General features: G+C 43.0%; 1 protein-coding gene across 3 annotated transcripts; it reads right to left on the bottom strand.

Moving 5' to 3' along the window:
• Window positions 1–2,163: 2,163 nt before the first annotated feature.
• On the bottom strand, window positions 2,164–15,755 carry BCO2 (beta-carotene oxygenase 2). 3 transcript variants are annotated; one of them, XM_009579097.1, is made up of 12 exons: window positions 15,556–15,755; window positions 14,269–14,480; window positions 12,643–12,758; window positions 10,577–10,679; window positions 9,724–9,730; window positions 9,257–9,378; window positions 8,954–9,114; window positions 8,218–8,385; window positions 5,562–5,699; window positions 4,667–4,849; window positions 2,934–3,044; window positions 2,164–2,565 (listed from the first exon to the last, which is right to left on the bottom strand). In XM_009579097.1, exons 1-12 carry the CDS (start codon window positions 15,675–15,677, stop codon window positions 2,452–2,454), a joined length of 1,557 nt encoding a protein of 518 aa, XP_009577392.1. In that variant the 5' UTR covers window positions 15,678–15,755; the 3' UTR covers window positions 2,164–2,451. The 3 variants fall into 3 exon arrangements, with proteins under 3 accessions (XP_009577392.1, XP_009577394.1, XP_009577395.1); XM_009579099.1 differs by lacking the exon at window positions 9,724–9,730 and having other exon boundaries at window positions 10,567–10,679; window positions 15,556–15,752; XM_009579100.1 differs by lacking the exon at window positions 9,724–9,730 and having other exon boundaries at window positions 9,257–9,382; window positions 10,574–10,679; window positions 15,556–15,728.
• Between the last annotated feature and the right edge of the window lie 4,113 nt (window positions 15,756–19,868).

Here is a 19,868-nt window from a genome sequence, read left to right as displayed (position 1 = left end):
CTGAGAAAACTTCATGGATCTAATTCCTACCCACCTAAAATAACTGAGCTCTGTCCACACCACAGCACTGTGGTATCTGAGGACCTATTGTTAAACCTTTGAGAATGCCCTGCTCCCTGGTCAATGTGCCTGATTTGAGATGGTTTAGATAAAGTAAGGGTACACAGCAGTCCCTCCCTGTACCAGTCACAGGAAGGGGCTGCCAGGCCTGTTGATTCCCTTTCTATCCTGGCAAACTAGTTTGACCTCTGGGATGGCTATGAACCTGACAGACTTGAAGGAGTGCACTCTGGTAATAACATTCATGGAGTTCAAGCAGAGGAATCCATAAAGTGTGGTGATTTTCAGAAAGCTTTGGGAGAGGGGGTGGAACCTCGGTTTCTCAGTGCTGCAAGGGTTTGAATGGAGGTAACTGCATCAGCATATTCCCTTAATTCCTGGAAAGTCTTGGTGCCCCAGGGATAACAGAATGTATCTGCCATTTTGTCAGAGTGGGAAAACTCCAAGCCTGAGGGCAGGATCTCCGAGTTCTGTATAATAGGAACAGGAGAAAAAACAGCTCTTAAGGTAGTGACGTACACCCTGTGTGCACACAACACAGGCAGGGGCTAGGACTGCATGCTGTTGAAGTACAGCTTTATAAACACAGCACGGACTTTGCACTGCAGGACATCTTTCTTCCCCTGCACTATTGATCTACAGCCCTGCCTTGGGTACTCTGGCTGGTTGCAATTAACACAGGGTTGCACATGAACCGCTGACACTGCCTTTCCCCTTCGCACCTCACCAAGAAAAAAAAGTTTAAAAAAGAGCAGCAATGGTGACAGAACTCTACCCGCCGTCATTAAGCACTTGCTTAGCATCATTCAGCTTCCAGTCCTGGGGATGTGACCTCGCTGGGGGTTGTTCCCTCCCCTTGTGGGTGGCAGGCTACAGGAGGGCAATTCCACTGGCTGACACGGCAAGTTACAGAGAGGGGGCCGGCTGCAGTAGAGGAGGCAGCCGGTTGGCAGGGCTGGAGCACCAGCAACGGGAGGTGTTTGCCACCTAGTGGCTTTGTGAGATCAGCTTTGGCACGAGCCTCTCCCTCTGCCTTCTCACAGTGCTGCAGCCCTGCTGTACAATCCTTGTTTCTCTCCCTTGTCTTTTCCCAAGACCTGTAAGGAAGGTGAAGAAAGGTCAGAGCAGTGATAAAGCTGGGTTGTTTGGGTAGAGTGAGTCAGCTCTGATTTGGTTCTGTTCTGTCTGGGCTGGCCTCCAGAACATCAGGAGTCAAAAAAAAAAGCAAAGCAAATTTGCAAATAGGAAGCAAGGGCTTTCCTTCAAACCCTAGGGCATAAGGGCTCATTTTTGCTGAAGGAAGTGGTTCAAAACATTCTGCAGGCTTCTCATAATGAAGCAATATAAAAAGTCCTTAAGCCAGGAGGGGAATCCATTCTTCTGGAAGCCTTCACTTTTCACAGTGTCCTTAAAGGCAGAGCCTGCAAGTGAACTGCTATAGAGGGCTTCCCTCAACACGCCTATTCACCTACACCAGAGAGTTCAAGAACTGTAGGAGTCTGGATGAGAAAGCAAGCCTATGAGAGAGTGTTTGAGTCTGATCTGCTCAACTTAAGAGCAAAGGGATATCAAGGCCACAATGGAGTTCTACATGTTTCATACCAATTGAATTAGGAAGAAGGCAGGAAATGTTAGCCATCAGAGCTGTATCCAGCTATGCTGTTTAAGCAGGTTCATGGTGGAGACATATCATGCACGTTTACAAGACCATGTAACATAATAAGGTGTGTGTCAGGGTTGCAGCTGTTGCCTCTTGTGGCACAGCACAAAGTTGGCCATGGGTCTGGTGAGGGCAGGGAAAGAAAGGAAGAAACTTCGCAAGGTTTTATTTGAGGGCACTGTTAGTGTACAGAGAAAAGCACTACAAGTACAGCTTCTGTGAGTGTTTGCATCGACTTTCTGGGGTTCACTGAAGGCAATCTTTATGCAATGGGAGTGAAATTACATCCCTTCATTGGGCCTACATGTTACTAGTTGGTTTTACTCCTCTCCTCCGCTTTACACATTTCAGCCAAAGTTACTGCCCTGAGCACCGATATTCTCTTCCCTTCAGAGCACATTGCTACAAAGGGAAGGTAATGGTCATCTTAGTTTCCATTTTCTCCCTTGCAAGCCTTATGCATGGCAGCCTTTGTGAACTGCTGCTAACTGGTCTATCAAGATAGTCAGAAAATTAAGATAAAGCAGTGGGCTGTTTGAGTGAAGGGACTTCCGCCTTCCTCAGACCCTTTGCTGTATATTGTTAGGAATACAGCAGTTACAGAGGTTATGATAGAGAAAAAGCAGTTCCTTCATCCAGGGGATAATGCAAAGATGGGAGGTAAAAGAAAGCAGAGGTTTTTTTCTGAGCCTGACCTGGCCCTGAGTTACAGGAGGAGACAAAGTCTTCAGTCAGTGGGAAGTAAAAATGCCGTGGAATCCATAAGGCATTTGCACTGCGACTTCTGCTCGCCCCAATTCTCTGAAGGTCTCCGCATCCAAGACAAGCAGGAAAGCGCTTTGGTTCTGCAGGATGAAAAGAAAGCCAGAATGAATGCCCAGGCTGAACTTCATTCCACTGTCCAACCCACTACATCTGTCACCCACAAGAGAGTCCAAATGTACAACCAGGCCATACAGTCAGGTACAACCAGACCATACAGACTAAACCTGTAAGACAGGTGCCAGGAGCACTGATAGTCACAGATGCCACTCAAGAAACACTGACATTCCAAGTTTGATGTTTGCCTGGCTGTGCTTGGCGGTTGCAGAGGCACACACCTTGGGGAGCATGGTGCTAGAACTATCTGCCAGAAAGCCTCAAATTCAGTTTTGTGGTTTAGAAAGTATACCTAATACTATATGACTTTGACAAACTAGTAGCAATAAGTTACCTCAGTGGGGGAGACCACAACAGACAAGATGACTCCACTGTCTTCTGCCGTGGCATTAGGCACTGGCACAAACACAGGCTCTGATGGGTAGGATCCATCCTCCTGCCAAATCTAGCAAGCACAGTAACATATGGATGTGTTTGATTTCATTAATACTTGTCTACTAGAGTTAGCAAGTTGGAGTGCTCTCCACAAAGATACCAGGCATACTCTGTGCTCCAAGAAACCTATAGTTCAACCTTTTAATTAATTCTTTTGATTCCAGTAGTATGATGGTGCCAGTGTTGTGACAGCATGCCCATTGTGCCAGGCATCATGCAAACAGGGAGTGAAAAGGGTTCCTATTACTTATTTCATCCAATAGTTTGCACTGGCACAGGTATAAGCTACAAGCTCAGAAAACACCACCGTCCTAGCTGGCAAAGCCACCTTCACACCACTCTAATGCAGACCATGTTGTGCCCAGGCAGTGTGGAGAGAGAGGTGCCATGCCAGCAGAGAGGAGATCTATCACCATCACCACCTGAGGGCATAGCTGCTGCTCCTACTGCAGGCAGAGCCATAGCAAACCAAAGCTGTGCTGAAGGAGGGCACTCTTACTGCAAAATGAGTATCCGGAGCAGAACAATTAAAATTGGTATCTTTTTCTGAGGATTCCTAACTCTCTCTAGCCTCCAGGAAAGTCTCTGATTAATAAGCATTTAACGCTTTGGAGATCATTATTCCCTGCTTAAGGGAGACACAGGAAAAATCCCAGCTTGTGTTTCATAGAATAGAATCATAGAATAGTTTGGGTTGGAAGGGACCTTTCAAGGTCATCTAGTCCAACCCCCCTGCAAGAAGCAGGGACATCTTCAACTAGATCAGGTTGCTCAACCTAACCTTGAATATTTCCAGGGATGGGGCATCTACCACCTCTCTGGGCAAACTGCCAGTGTTTCACCACCCTCCTTGTAAAAAATTTCTTCCTTACAGCTAGTCTAAATCTACCCTCTTTTAGTTTAAAACTATTCCCCCTTGTCCTGTTGCAACAGGCCCTGCTAAAAAGTCTGTCCCCATCTTTCTCATAAGCCCCCTTTAAGTACTGAAAGGCTGCAGTAAGGTTTCCCCGAAGCCTTCTCTTCTCCAGGCTCAACAACCACAACTCTCTCAGCCTTTCTTCAAGGAGAGGCGTTCCATCCCCCTGATCATTATCGTGGCCCTCTTCTGGACCCGCTCCAACAGGTCTATGTCTTTCTTGTGCTGAGGGCTCCAGAGCTGGATGCAGTACTCCAAGTGGGGTCTCAGCAGAGCAGAGTAGAGGGGCAAAATCACCTCCCTCGCCTGCCGGCCACACTTCTTTTGATGCAGCACTTGTGTTTGCAGTTGAAAATATCCTAAACCTTGTTTCTTGCCCCAGTCATAAATACTTCGGCAGTTTACCTCCAACTGCCTATGCTACTTGGGTATTTTCTGTACTGTCTGGTAAGAGATGACTCTTCTTTGGCCTGGAAGACACATGCATACTTTATCCAACCCTTTCTGTTCCATCATCTATCCAGGAACCTGGATATCCTCTCCTGTTTGGCAAGCATTCATAGGTGCTAGGTGAGAGATGAATTAGGAATCTCATCTCAGACCCATTTGAACAAAGACCCCTAAAGAGTAAAGTGCCTAGTAAATGACATATCTTCAAGGCCAGTTCAGTGGAATGACTCCCATTGCTGAAAAAAGATCATCTCACTTCACCTCACCTTGAAATTCTTGGTCTCCACATCAACCTTGATCAAGGAATCTCCAACCAAATGCCGAAAACCACATCCATAGAAGTAGCGGTACCTCCTACCATTGTACCGAGAGTAGTTGATCTGAGGGAACTCCAAGCCCCCAACCTTTTCAAAGCCCTCAGGGTGGAGATTTTCATGTGTGCACCAGACCTAGAAGAAGTATGCATTACACAAGTGTCAGTTTAGCTGTGACTGGGCAGAAGACCTGAATGGTCCCACCAACCCACTGTACAAGCATTGTGGAGAAGAAATGTTTAAAGATGAGCCTGACATTGCACTGAGGCAGGTGGAAGCACCAATTCCATCCCCCTTATCTGTTTCACCCAAAGAACTGACTCATCATCGCAGACCTTGGAAACTTCGAGGATCAGTCTAATGTGAAAAACAGGAGCAAGTCCATGTATTCCTGCACTCCTAGCTCAGAAAATCCCAGGTCCAGCACTCAGCAATCTGATGTACAAAGCACACATAGAGATGACTCCACTCACAGTGGACAACACTTGTTCTAGACCACCGAATGCCACTCTCTAGGGTTGTTCAGAGCTAGAAACAAAGAGCAGTTCTGCATCCAGGTGAAAGCATGGAGGATTTTGTCAATGAAGAAGCTGAAGTTTGGCCAATTATCGTAAAGGCTCATAATCCACTTGGGCATTTTTGGTAAGTCACAATCTGTCTTTGCTCTCTCATTTAAGGCAACGTGGTAGTCTTTGTACTAAAACACTAAGTCCCATCTTAGTAATGACCAAACCTCGCTTGCTTGCTTGGTGGACAAGATCTGAGAAGATAATAGCACAGGATGATAACTGTTGCAGGCAATCTCACCACGGCCATAAATGCAGTCATGTAAGTCTTTAATACATACCTTGCCATCTGCATCTTTCACAGCTCTTGCCAATGTATAAGGCAGTGGGTTCAGATTCTTCCCCACAGGTGTATCTGAATTCACATTCAATGGGAGAACAAAGCGACGAGGGAAGGCTCGGGATATTGAGTCATAGATCTATTACAGAGACAGAAAGTTATGCTGATGGAGAAAGGAGAGTGGCATTTTGGGCTACGTGCCTTTTTTGGGAACAATTCTGAAGTTTTAGACATTCCTCCTACCCCTGAAATCTTCTTCTTCTTTCTATTATGTGTTTTACCAGGTTCTGGTAAGGGCTCTTTTTGTTCCAGTACTTTACAGTAGAAAACAAAAAGACAACCAGTTAAATGGGTCAGCATTGCTTTCACAGTAATTAACGCTGAGTTGGGTATGCAAATCACTCCGTTATCCTCCAAATCCAGCATTGGGACATATGCTGCACTATATTTTATTCAGTTAGAACAGACTTACTTTTTGATCCTTTTTACAGCCTGTCCACATATGACCCACTGACTGTGTGACTTATGCCCTTCTTGCCCAACCAAGATCATGAGCTAATAGGGGGATTACAGAAAATCGGACCTCCATAGCACTGAGCAAGCAGAGGGGATACCCCTGCTGGAAACCCACCTTCTACAGCCCTATTGGTGATTAGTGGCAGTCCCACTTTGGAAGCCTGAGGCTGAACAAAGCGCTGAGAAACTTCCACGTTATTTTAAATAATATGAACCATGCATGGAAGAAGAACTTTGTAAGTATATAAGCTGCATGCGGTTACAAAGATTCAGAAGAAAAACTGCTTGATTGTAGACTGTCTCAGATCTTTGTGGGATGACAGCATGATATGGACACCGACCACACTGCTTGCTGTTAATCTCGGAGGGTAAATGTAAGCTTTCTGTGACATTAATGGAAGGAGGGGCTTGTCTAGAGGATGCCTGGAAATATCTGCCTAAATGCTCTACATCAGCCTCTGGAGGAGCCTCCTTCTCCCCTGGATGATAAGGCGAGCAGAAGGAGACTACTGTACCTCAGTTCGATGCCTGAAGTTAGCCCGCATGATTTTCCTCTTTCGTTCTCAGGTACACATGGACTTCATGTTTGGGAAGTCTAGGGTAGTGGTGGATTTATTTGGGGAGCAAAGGGGAGAGCAAACTAGCAGCCCCCAGTGTGGCACACATTCAGCAAGTTGCATGAGAGGAATAATTCCACCATTGCCACTAAAGTTCTGTTCAAGCCAAGTTTAAAACCCATAATACTTCCAAATATTAAGCCTTCTAAATAAAATAGGTGGCAAGGACCCTGTTCTGGTGTTTTTCAGTTACTTCAATCTGTAACTCACCAGTTCAATGTGAAACTTCACTTCAATCATATGTGTTAATCTTGAAACCCTATTTTCAAAGCTTTTATATTTTATGTAACCACAGTAAACTGATTGGTTGACGAACTCTGCCAGGCAAAATACAGTTTAGTCAGCAAGCAAAAGGAGTAAGCATGATTCGGGGAAAACAGACAAATCATGCTCAGGCATGCCTTAGTCTTTCGGTGCAGCATAAATTTAAGATTCTGTTCTGAAATGACTTGCACTCGTGTGTGTATACAGTTTAATGGCTATGCTACTTGTCAGTTAAAGAACGTGGGTGTTGGAAACACGTGCCTAATGTTGACATAAGGACACCTTCAGACAGATCAAATTATCTCTCTTTTGTGCTCAGAGAAGACTGAACAAAAGCTGGAACCAGTTTGCAAAGCAAACGGTCGTACTAACACTATGCTGTACCTGAATTAATGTTCACCACATCTTTGCAAAAAAACAACAAAGGAAAGCAGAACAAAATGACCCTACAGGGACACAACTATACACTTTTTAGATCAGAACTGACTTGCTTCTAGACAGATCAGAACATAGACAGAGGAAGTTCAGATTTGTCTGAACATGTTGTAGAAATGCCTGCCCTTCACCCACAATATGGTGGGTTTCCAAACACATCTGCAGTACAAGAAAATGAAAGCACCCCCACTTTTCCAATGTATGACCCATGCAAAATAATGCCTTTTACATGGCTTTAAATGGTGCTTTTGACAGAGTTGGACATAGTAAGTGATTTATGAGTACATGCTGTTGTGAGGTGAATGTGACAAACAATGTAGGGGTTCCAGTGATGTTTGTGTTTCTGTGATTTACATAATAAAGGCTGGATTTCTGAAGCAATGCCTTTAAACAACAGGGTTTCTTTTTCTTTTGCCCTTTAAAAGTCATGCAAAAACTTATTTTGCATACTTTCTTAGGGGAAAAATTTTATTACACAGGGATATGGAAAATGAGTATCATTAAAAATGAGATTTTCAAACAGAAGTACATTCTGCCAGGCTGATGGATATCTGTGTCACACACCAGTTTTAAAAGTTTCAAGGAAACGCTCCATGGAGATTATCTGATAAGAGATTTAAAAGGAAAGAAAAATACCAACATATCAATAGATCATAATTTTAGTTTTTCAATATAGTCGTGGTTCCTTTTGCCAGTTCACATCCTCCGCCTTGTGGTTCCCCATAGTGTTCTCCATTCTATTAACCTGAACCTTGCCTCAGAAAAGTAACTCAGCCAGCATGGGGCCCCATCAGATCCTATGCAACACAAATGCAGAGATCTTACCTGATCTAGACCTTCCCCACTCCTCCGCAGATTCTGAAGTTTGTAAGTAGCCAGAGTTGTTCCATCATCCTGGCAGCACAGATCAAGGACCACACAGCCATGATCTTCAAACGCATTGATTTGATGGAAAGTAGCAAAGGGCTTACTGTACCACTGCCCTGGCAGGACCTACGGTGACCATAAGAGAGGCTAAATTTCCTCTCTAAAGATCCTAGCCACACCTCAAAGAGTTTTCTCTTCTCTCCCCCATTTCATTCCCCACTCATTCCTTGGTATTCGTCTTGTGCCCTTGTGTTACTACAGAATGGCTGCTTTAAGCCAGTAAGTAGGCAAAACCAGATGAAGAAAAGCCAAAATGTAAAGCAGCCCAGGATAGGCCCCTTGCTGTCATGACTCCATCCCTACAGCATCATTCCCAGGCTATGACTGACCTTTTTATATTCCGTAGTACTTGGGAACTGCATTTCAGTCCCTGTGCTGCAGTCCCAGGAACCCCAAACTGCTTATTTCTGCCTGTTCTTTTAGGGCTGGCAAATAAATGAATCAATAGAGAGGAAAATACATGAAGTAATCCCATTTCTAATAAACTTACAGCCATGCTTATAAAGCCTATATTGCAGTAATTTCTGGATTGATTCATACAGCTATCTGTGGCTGCTACCCAGCACTCTTCTCTTGGGATCTAAGATGCCAGCTACAGCTGCACAACTGCTGGAAAGGCCAAAGATTCACCTACCTCCCCAGTGTGCTTATTCACCACATGGAAGCAAGTATTATACTGAGGCTCCCAGCTTATCCCTTCAGAAATGGCTTTCCCACGGAGTTTGGAAGTGATAATCTGCAACAGATTCAGCTTGATGGGTTGTTCAATGAAAATTATGTAGTTTTCACTCATTCCTGAAAAGAGAAGGAAAGAGATATCACCCAAGTATTAGGCAAATGAGATGATAAAAAATTTCAGGGGCAGAGGGCAGTGAACAGCCCTTTCTGCCTCACAGTAGGCTAAATCCACAGAGTTTGAGATAGAGAGCATTCTTACCAAAGCTGTGATAGTAGGAGGGTTTCATCTTATCCATTGGAGCAATGGAGCACAGCACTTTTGCTCCCTCTAATGTGTCATTACAATTTGACTTTTGTGGAGGGACCTGAATGATATTATACCTAGACTTGTTCAACACCACTGAGATGTGAGACTGTCCATATTCATGAAACCAAAGTCAGGCTCTGTTCCTTTCTGTTTTCCTAGAATACTAGGAAGAACCACAGTCATAGCTAAACTGAGCAGAAAACAAAAAGGCAGTTATCAAGTCAATAAAACAATCAACAGAGGATTACCTAGCAAAAAAAGAAGCTTGAAAGGAAGTAGAAGGATCTTCTCAGTCTGGTAGACTGCCATCTAATTTTACTGTCTGCAATGCATTCCTTATGTTAACTTAGGGTATCCTATAATAACAGGATCAGGAAGAAAAACAAGTTCATAGCTTGTGTATCAAAGGAAATGAAAACTTTGAGCCTTGGTGATGACTGACGCTTATTTCATAAATCTGAGCACATGGGCAGGAAAGAATGGCACATTTGAATAATAATCTACAGTTTGATCTCTCCATCTGAAAACAGCATGTGCTGCAAAGCAAGATATTGCTAAAGCCAAAAGGAAATGAAAACAGCAAGAATGAAAAATGATCAAAATTGGGCAACTGTTCAGTGAACTGGAACCAGTCTGAGATATCATAATAAAGGGCAGTGGCTGTTTTCACGGGCCTTGGGCACCTGAAGAAGAAGGCCTTGATGTAACAAATGGTGAATGCTAGCTCTGAGCAGCCATGTCAATGTAACTAGATCCCAACTAGATGTAACGCTCATAGTTTTGGGAAGAAGAAAAATATCCCCGAAAATTCAGCTTTGCTGTAAGATAGCCAGGTCACCGTAATAAATTCCACCTTCTCTCCTGTATAAACCCTTATGGTCCTTATCAAAAGCCAATTATTGGAAGTTGAAAACGTGTGGCTAATTGTCAAAATTCTTCAGATGAGGCTTCAATGCTGAATGGGACTTCAAAAATCATTCTCCTGTTTTCCATCAAAGTTTGGGAGAGGAACAGGGGAATCCGTTGGATATTCACAGGACAAAGTCAAAAGCATCTGAAACTAATTGCTGAGAGAAACCATTTTTATGGGACAGACTGACACCCTGAATTAAGAAGTAATCTGGTTTGCCATCACTTTGACACAAAGAGAAACAGCATTTTCAAGGTCTCTTTAGACACTGAAGTTTTTTCAATAACTGCTCCTTGAAGCAGCAGCAAGAAGCAGCCTGTACACCCTGCCCACAAGCCAGGCCTAGTTATGCCCAGTCTTACCATGTTTCCCATAGGAATTGCCCATGTTGTATGTTGTTCCATCAGACTCATAATGAGGATGAGCAGTGGCCCCATTCACTGCAACAAATTTGCTCCAGTCTACCTGCAAGTTCCAAAGATTTTCAGTCAGTATAGAAGTTTCCTGTTGCTCTGTAGCAAGCCACAGTCTTTCTAAATGTTGATTTTGTGAAAGTCTGAGGAAGAATAGCTTGATGATTATGGCCCTAACGTGAGATCTGGACTTAAGCTTTCATTTTGCCGGCAATCTTCCCCAAATCCTTAAAAATTAACAATGTTTCTCTCTGTGTTAGTCCTACCAGTAAAATGGGACTAATAGCACTAGCCATTTCTCTGGGAGACATGAATATTACTAATGGCAGGAAGTGCTGACACAGTGGGAATGTTGGCCATATGAGCATTTTAGCTAGGACCCCATCCACAGAAATTCTGTGTAATATCCACAGAAAGACATACGTGAAGAGACAGTCACTCCCCAAAAAATCACCAAGTTTTTTGAAAGCACCCATAGCTAATTGATAGTCAGTGTTTACTCTCCCCACAGGGAAAACAGTTTAGCTTCACTGTCTACAGCTAGAAGGAACAGTTAGGGCAAAGGTACAGTTGTGAGTACTGTTAACATGTATTCCTAGTTCCTGGGTTAAGGAATGGTTTGGGCTCAGACAGTGGAGGGGATGTGTTGGGAAGAAAGTCTGAAGGAAAAAGTTGGAGGAAGATCAATCCATGCATTGAAACATTAAAGCATGGACGATACCCTTTTTTTCCAAAAGTTTAAAAAAATGGCTTTCAGGTATCCAACCTGAGACCCTTTGGAAGGCCCCAGTAGAAAAGAGTGCCACATTGCTGGAAGCTTAGAAAACCATGTCCTTTTAAGGCATTTCAAATCGGAGAGTTTAAATGTGAAATCATCCCTTCCATTTCTTCACTTAGCCAAAAAATACCAGTCTGCATCTACAAAGCAGCTTAAGGGGATTTTTTTTTTTAATGACAAGATGGCTCAACAGAGCTGAACATTCAAACTAAAAATACCCATGCATATTTTCATCACTGCATTATGGTTTACAAAACAGATAAAACAGCAAATCGTCAAATTCTCCATTTCAATATGCAAGTAGCACGCTATACTTCATAAACAGTTTCATCATGACTTAAAACTGATCCTGTAGGGAGGGAGGGACTCCTGGAATGCCTCCCTTGAGATCTGAGGGTGTGCTGAGCCTGGTATTTTGTGGTATTAAATAGTCCATGGTAACATACAGGCACAGTAGTTAATACTGACTCAGGAATGGCAGAATCCTTCCTCAGTCCTTCTCACAGTCATCCAGCCCAGCAAATACCCTAATCCCTTCTAAGGGTGCAGGCAGGGGGACCTATATAGCTTATGCTGTCATTTCACAAGTCATATTTTTCCCTCAAACACAGCCACACTCCTGTGAGACAATGCACAGAACATATAGGAAGACTTCTACTCTGACTTTTTGTTCATTTGCTAGCATGGGACAAAATAAAGTGGCAGCTGAACTTTGACTTGACTTTACATTGACTTCACCATCCATTTGCAACAGAGGTTTTAGTCAAGACTTTGAAGGGCCGTTTTGGAGTGTTTAAAGCTGGTGTAAAAAGGAGATAAAGGGAACAGATAGGAAGAATGAAGAGATAGGGCAAGAATACAGATCTGAGATCAGTGACGTTAACTTCTTCCTGTATGCACTTTTATTCTTCACACACTGGTAGGTTCAGACAAGTCCAGACAAGTAGTGAGCGTACTGGAAGAATGCCAGCGGTACCCAAACGGAAATGAGTCTATATCTGTCTCTCCCCTTGCTTGCTACAGTGGGCAGTGACTGAATCTTCGCTCATGAGAGCTGCCTTATTGCTAAGTAGATTTTTCAGGGAGTCGAGCACACCATCAAGGTGCTTATGGCTATGGCCCAGAGCTGCACTGATAATTTCTTTTGGAATCTGGGTTCCCCCTTATTGCTCTTAGAAACAGCAAGGAGTGATTCTCCTGTACCATAAGTTAACCCCCTTATCCCACCTGCCCACACCTTTTCCTTCGTTTCAAGCGTTTCCGGGTCCACTTTGTACATGAAGATGTTCTCATTGCTGACATAATAGTCTCCTTTATACACAACGTAGTTCACACTGGCATTGTCACTTGGTTCTGAAATGAAATCACGGAGTTGTACACAGATCTGTTTACGCTCACATCACATTATAGCAAGTTAGACATGTTTAAACAAGTAAAGCCATTTGCAGTGACACTAATCCCTCTGTGATTGATTAGAAATATCTCTCTAATCTACAAAGACACTCAGGAAACTGTCTGCACAGGTGAGTTCAGGATAAAAGGACAGGGACGGTTCTTGTAGAAATCACTGCAGTGAAGCCAAGATAATCATCATACTTCATATGCCCTTTGTTTCTGACCTTTTATTTCTTCATATCCTTCTCCCTTTCCTCCCTAGCCAAAGTCCTCTCCTCTGACAGCCATATGAAGAGTGCCATGTTTGATTTACAGCATTGGAAACAAGAGAGGCAAGACTTGAAGCTACAACTTGGGCTGAGGGGAGGGCAGGGACGCTACTTGTGTGACAGGGCTTGGACAGGGAATGCTTCTTCTTCCCTATTCTCTTTCACTTTAAAACTGAGTCAGGGAGATGCCTTTTGAGAGCTACACGTGCACAACAGCCAGAGCTGTTCTTGCTACTCCTCACTGAGAGCTGAGACTCACTAGCCAGTTGGCTGAGAAGAGCTGAGCAAAAAGCGATTCCCCCAATTGAACATTGTGTGTGTGGTGAACACAGACCCTGAAGTTGGTACAGGAAAAGCCCAGAGGACAGGCCTTCTTGTAGTGAGGAATAGCCTACATGTATGTAAAGAGTCAAATAGGCAAGGGTGTGCAGGAACAACCTGCTGGAGCTTGGAAAAGAAGATTGGGGATGTAAATAGTTCTGAGATTTATTGAGAGCACTGAGGTGGGGTTGGGAGTTGGGGAGCTAGGCAGACCAATGTGTGAAGATACGAGCACCTTTGAAGAGAACAGATGACATGGCAGGATAGGATCCATCTCCTCAGGGAAGATAAGAAGCAGACGATGGTCACACACATGAGCAACAAGTTACAAACTTTAGGTCTGTTCTGGTTTTAGTGGAAAGTACTTTGCTTGCATTTAAGCCAACTTCTTTCCTGACACACAGAGAATCCTATAGGTACTTCCATTCCTGTGCAATACCGTCTCTCACCCTACTCATATCACCTCCTGCACCTTAGTACAGGAAGGGAAGAATTAGCCCACTTACCCTACAAGCTTATCAAGGCAAGGTGTTTTAAGGGCAAAGCTGTGTCTCAGGTAGAATGGCAGATTGTAATGCTCATTATCAGGACTGCACAGGGTGTTCTTTGGGGAAAGATTTCTGTTGGAAATTTGCAACAAACTCTGGAATCAAGTGAGCTGAAGTGGCACTAAAACATTGAACTGAATGTGCCTCTCCCAGCTAAGTCTGACACCAACTTGCAGGTTTTTTGTTGTTGTTGTTCCAAGGGGTCATCTTCTAAGAAAAACATGGGCTCAGAATAGGCCTACCAGACTTCCTCACATCTCCCTTTAAACCTAACCACAAGTTCCCCAAGAAAATCTCAGAACATTTCTTATTTCTTAGAAACCCTCTTACGTGGCATCTCAAAGCGTGACATGAAGCGCCCAAAGACACTCTTGCATGGGTCTGGCATTGCCAGCGTCCCAAATTCTGAGACCACGATGCGGTTGTGCTGGCTGTTAGTCAGGTAGGAACTGCTTTGCAGAAACTTGCTCCGGTATGTCACTGTGCCATTCTCCAACCGGAATTGATGCAACAGGGCCATGCCATCAAACCAATGGTTAAATCTTCAGGAAGAGATAAATAAGAGAACAAAAGTTGGGCACTATATGATGTTTTCTTATACTGTTCCCTCTTGCCTTCAGGTTTATTATTGTTTGCAAAAAGCTAATGCCCAGATCTCATGAACACTTAAACATGCATAGCCTTGTGATGAGTCTGGGAAAACATTTTAATTGAGTGAAGCAAATCAAGTGTATTTGCAGCTGTGGGACCTGAAGTTAGACGCTGACTTTCAGTGAGATTTGGGCTCCCTATATTACTTTTGAAAGTGGACCTCAGGGACTTCTGAAAATGCTATCTATAAGCTTTTGGGGGAAATAATCTATACTGGTAAACCAATCACTCTGCAGACTTCTGCACAGGGAATAGAAATTGTACTTTACTGAATAACAAGAATAGAAATTATTACTGAAAGCCCAACTGCACAAGAAGGAGCCTTTAGCTCTCAGCTGTTTGCAGGATGCTGTTATCTCCGAAATGAGAAATCTCTGAGACTTTGAGAAAACCTTATAGTCTATCCTGGAAATATGATAAGATGATCACCTTTGGCCAGTTGCTGCCATCAGCTTTGTTGGGGGAAGAGCTACGTTTGTCAATTAGCTAGAATGGCAGATTCCAAGCCAAAGGGAGTAGGTGACTTCTTGAAATATTTTAATATATTATTTTCAAAATGAGATGGATTTGCTTCTAAAGCAACTCACTCAGTTTAGTGCAATCAACTTTACAAATCCTGCCCCGGATTTCAGAGTGCTCGTGGGACAGACTTTTGTTAATGACAAAGGACTAGGAGTGTGGATGTTTTAATCCCTGGCTCTGTTCCCGCATGATATCATTCTGAGTAGGTCGCAGCCTCTCTGTGGCTCAGCTTCTCCAGCTCCCAGAGAGCCCACTGGGAGTTTCCAGATGAGGGAGCAACTGTTCTTAAAAGAATGATAACGTAAGTATTTCTTCCTTGCCTTACTTAAAAAGAAACTACAAGGTGCTCCAAACAGTGATGAGACATTTTGGGGGGGGGCCCCTTTAGGTTTAGGCAGAACTCAGGCCAGAATAATTTGACAAACTCACCAAACCTGGACTTACTTCTCCTCGCCAAACTCAAACTTCCCAGGACCATTCCTCAGAAGACTGCCATTAATCCATTTGGGAATATGTCCTTTGATCTTCGCTGGGGTGGGCTGAGGGGTCTCCTCTACAGTCTGCATTAAAGGCGAGATGCATTGCAAACCCTTGGGGCTGTGGAAGGTGATTTGCTCTTTTGATGGGCTGGGCAGGAAATTCTTTAAACCTGCAAAGAAAGCAGGGAGAACAAAAAGCAAGTAACTAAGATTCTCACTTGAATAAACAGACAATTGCTAGAGCTTGAGTTTGGATGTCTAGGAGAATAGTGTTCAGCATTCTGCAAGCAGCCAAGCTGTAGTGGATATTCAAACTAAAGCTGTATTCCCATAATACCTCACACATCCACAGGGAGCTGAAAATCCAGTGGATTTAACTCTACTGTAGTTAATCCATTAGAGACACCTGTTCTGCAGTCCAAAGGAGGTAATAAAATACGTGATGATAGGAAAGAAGAGAACTTTTAATTAAGGAAGCTTATATTTGGAATTTATTTCAATAAGTAACTGAGACAAAGTAACATATGGATATTTATTATAAGAACCTATAAGGTTGCAAAAAGAAGTATGTTCCAAGTTGGGATGATACACAGAGTAATGTTGAGGGGGAGCCCTAAAAATAATCTCCCAGTGATTTCTGACAAGCAGTCTGCTGAAGAAAATGACAGAAAGGAGCTAGTCTGACTGTTGCAGACCGAAGCCACAAGCAGAAAGATTAATAGACACCTTGTAAAGTAGGGCATGTTGCCTTTATACGTCAATGTTGCCAAAAGCAAGGCAGAACTGGGCCTTTTTCAGGTAGAAAACTGCATTCTAAAACACCCTCTAACTCCACCTTGGTATCACAATCATGGGTGAGTTAAAGAGACAGAAGAGACTGTACATACTGGGACATTTTCCCAGGACTTGTAATCTAATCAGCCATCACCCAAGGTGTTTACAAACATAGAGTGCAGAAAAACAACATAGAACACATCAGAAAGAGATCATGATACTTAAGCAGGATATGCTGCTGGCTTTTTTACTTTTGCTGCATTTGAAATCTTCCTAAGGTCTTTCTACTGTTCAGTCCCTAGTGTTCGGTCTTTAATCTTTATAGCCATATTCATTATTGATTCTTCTGTAGACCCAGATTTTCTCCCTTTTTGTTTGCACAGTAAGAAAAGTTTTTGTGAAGCCCTTGACTGCAAAAGCTTTTGCAGTAAAGCATACACAGGAAAGAAAAATCAATACAGCATAGAGCAAGCTGAACACAGAGGACAGGGACAAGCACTTTGAAGTTTGGAGCATTGCAATTAAAAATATGGTTCATTGCAACTCCATACTATCAGACTGGATGCAAGGATCGCTGTGTATAGCCTCTAGCCTGCATTCTGCTGTCACAACCCTCACTGTCCTTACGTTCTCTGCTGCTTATGGATGAAGTCACCAATGCAGCAACATACAATTTAACAAGAAGTGGTATCCAGGTCAAATCACTATCAGTGCTGCCTCAGACACCTCTGGCTAGGACTTAATCTGAGCTGGGTTTAACCAAGGGTTTCTGAAACAGTTGAAAAATTGTGCTATAAGGTTGCTCACAGTAAGAAGCAGCACTTTTTGCAGCTAAAGCTAATGCATGGTTTTCCTAATGCTGATTATTTCACAGTGAAGAAATTTTATGCTACCAGTATTCCTTTCAACTTGAATAGTCAGCCAAAATTCAGGATCTCCCAGCTTGGGAGTTTAGGGGAGGGGCTGTATTGTGGCATTAGGTTCCTTCAGAACAATGTGCTATTTGTAACAAAACTGTACAACATCCTCTATTGAATTAAAAAAAAAAAACAACACTGTTTTTCTGCCCATAGTACACAGCCTCTTCTAGAAAAACAAGAAAAAAGCAGCTCACTAAGAAGAACAACCTGCAGAACAAGCCAGAGGAGTCCCAGTGGACTACTCTAAATCCAGGCAAGCCATAGCTTGTTACACAACAGATGTTACGAACATGATGTTAAAGAACCCAAGTCTTGGAATATAGGTTGTCGTGTTTTCTCTACACTGCACATGGAGGACTCCGATAATTGCATTATTTGAAATGCAGTAGACCAGAAGCTCATAGGCTATTGAAAAGTGTACAGGTCAGTTCTCAAACTCACCAGTACTATCTGATTTCAGAAGCTCAGAAAGGCAATCTCTGGCTTTTCCGCTTGCACAAAAAAAAAAAAAAAAGCCCAAAATAACCGCACCCTCCCCCCCCCAAAAAAAAAGGAAGTCAGGAAGAACACAAATGAAACTGAGCTGAAATACATTTACAGGACAGGACAAAACAGATTAAACAGATTTACCTGGTAAGTAAATAAGCAATAGCAGAAAAGGATCATTTCTGATAGAGCTTCTTGTTTGAATGCAATATCCCCCTTATTAGGCATAGTTATAGGACAAAAGCATCAAGAAAGCATGAATTGATTGGAATGCTGTGTGCTAACAGCACACAGTTAGTTATTGGCTCCAGTAGCCTGGCTTGCAAAGCCTCATCAACACAAGGATTGTTTTAGCAATCCATTTAGCTGCAGAGGTGGATTTACCTAGAAGCTACACAGGCTGTTGCCTTCCCTCCCAGTGCTATCACCTCGTCATCTATCACAGGCTTCATGACCACAGGTCAGTGGAGTTGCTTTGCTACACAGCTCCATCCTCACCGTCAGACCATTAAGCCCTGAACTAAACTAGAACTGATGAAGATTTAGGTGTAAGTGAAAGGACAGCGTGGCATACAGAAATCTATTCCTGAACCAGGTCTAGTACAGACAAGACCACACACTAAACAGAGTCCAGACTGATACTGAACTTCATTCTGATTTGTTGATGTAGCAATTTGTTCTGGTTATACCAGTCACTTTCACTACTGCTTCTTCTAGCCTACGTTCTTTAATCCAGGTGATTAAGCGAAGCTGCTGCACAATTTACCTGTGAGCCTCTGAAACCATGTATTCACACCTACAGAAGAAATTTGTTATTTCAGACAGGAGAATATCTGCAAAAGAACTGAGTTGTCAGACAGCATTTTTCTAAGCTTGCTTCTTTAGAACAGCCACAGACAGAATGGGCGTTAGGCATGCAGGAAGGTAAATTGCAAGATCCCTTCAATGTAGTTCTTTGGCTTGCCAATCCTCAAAACCTTCTTTAGATCTCTAATATGGTAAGTCAGCTAGATAAAGAATTCAGGCTGCAGGGCTAAAGCAATTAACCTCAAACCACCAACATCCTCTTAAAATTCAATTAAGTTCTGATTAAATCCTATATGAAGCACTCAATCTGATTCCAACACTAGTGCTTCAGAGTATTTCCTTAGACATAAGGAAGTAGAGGCTTTTCATATCAGCCACCACCAGGCAGGCTTATTGACTGCCATCAGTATTTGCAAAAATGCAGCTTTAGTAGGCCAAGCTAAAAATTGTAAAGATGTAAAATATGCAGAAAAAATGAGAGCAAGCAGAAACAAAGATGGCATGACCAAGGATGGCACTACATAGAAACTTCCTGGAGGGCAGCGTAATTACATACGGGAATTTTGAAAGGTAAACTTCACAAAAGAACCTGAACGGGACTGGAAAAGACCTCATGGGTCATCTCCTCCCAACTGCTGTCCCAGAAAGTCATATATATTAACTCTATCATAAAAGTTACTGTGTTTCCTGGCACTTATCCCCTCTTTGGAAGACTGCTCATTGCCCGGATGACTAGAAAAATAATCTGAATTTACATAAGGACTTTGTTCATAGGACAGTTTGTCCCCCTTGTTCTTCTATCAGCACTGTTATGTGGCTTTGGTAGTTCTCCCTTTCTTGTGTTTACCACGCGTTGTATTTAGAGTGAGCAATCATATCACTTCCTAAGCTAAGCAAGCCAAGTTCTTTTCGTTTTCCTTCTCCTGTGATAACCTTGCCATTCACATGATCATCTTAGTAATCCTTCCTGAAATCTGACCTAGTTAGAATTCATTTCAAGACATAGTCTAGATAGTGTCTGAGAACAGGCTATATACAACACGAATGTGTAAGTTAATACCCTGTCCTATCCAACCAGAGAGAAAGAAACAAGCATAGCAAAATAATGTACTATCTTTCCTTCTGGGAACCACTCAAACGAGCTCAAGATCCTCATAGTAATGCATGCAAAATGTAATCAAATCATGATACCCAGATGAGTCAAAACAGACGTTTTCAGAAACATGACAAGTCAATCTAGGACAATATTGAAAAGCCAGGAGGAGGGGAAGGGTGCAAGAAAAAAAAAAAA

Source organism: Fulmarus glacialis, unplaced genomic scaffold, assembly GCF_000690835.1.
Source record: "Fulmarus glacialis isolate BGI_N327 unplaced genomic scaffold, ASM69083v1 scaffold51005, whole genome shotgun sequence".
NCBI classification, from domain to species: Eukaryota; Metazoa; Chordata; class Aves; order Procellariiformes; family Procellariidae; genus Fulmarus; species Fulmarus glacialis.
Note: the sequence above shows the minus strand (reverse complement) of the source record. Positions and strands in the feature narration are given on the sequence as shown.

Coding starts and splice junctions, on each gene's coding strand:
- BCO2 (XM_009579099.1), bottom strand. CDS start 15,677: ATGCAGACTGTAGAGGAGACCCCTCAGCCCACCCCAGCGAAGATCAAA. Junction 8,386..8,953: donor TGAATAAGCACACTGGGGAG/GTAGGTGAATCT, acceptor TGGTCACCGTAG/GTCCTGCCAGGGCAGTGGTA. Junction 4,850..5,561: donor TGAAAGATGCAGATGGCAAG/GTATGTATTAAA, acceptor TACTTCTTCTAG/GTCTGGTGCACACATGAAAA.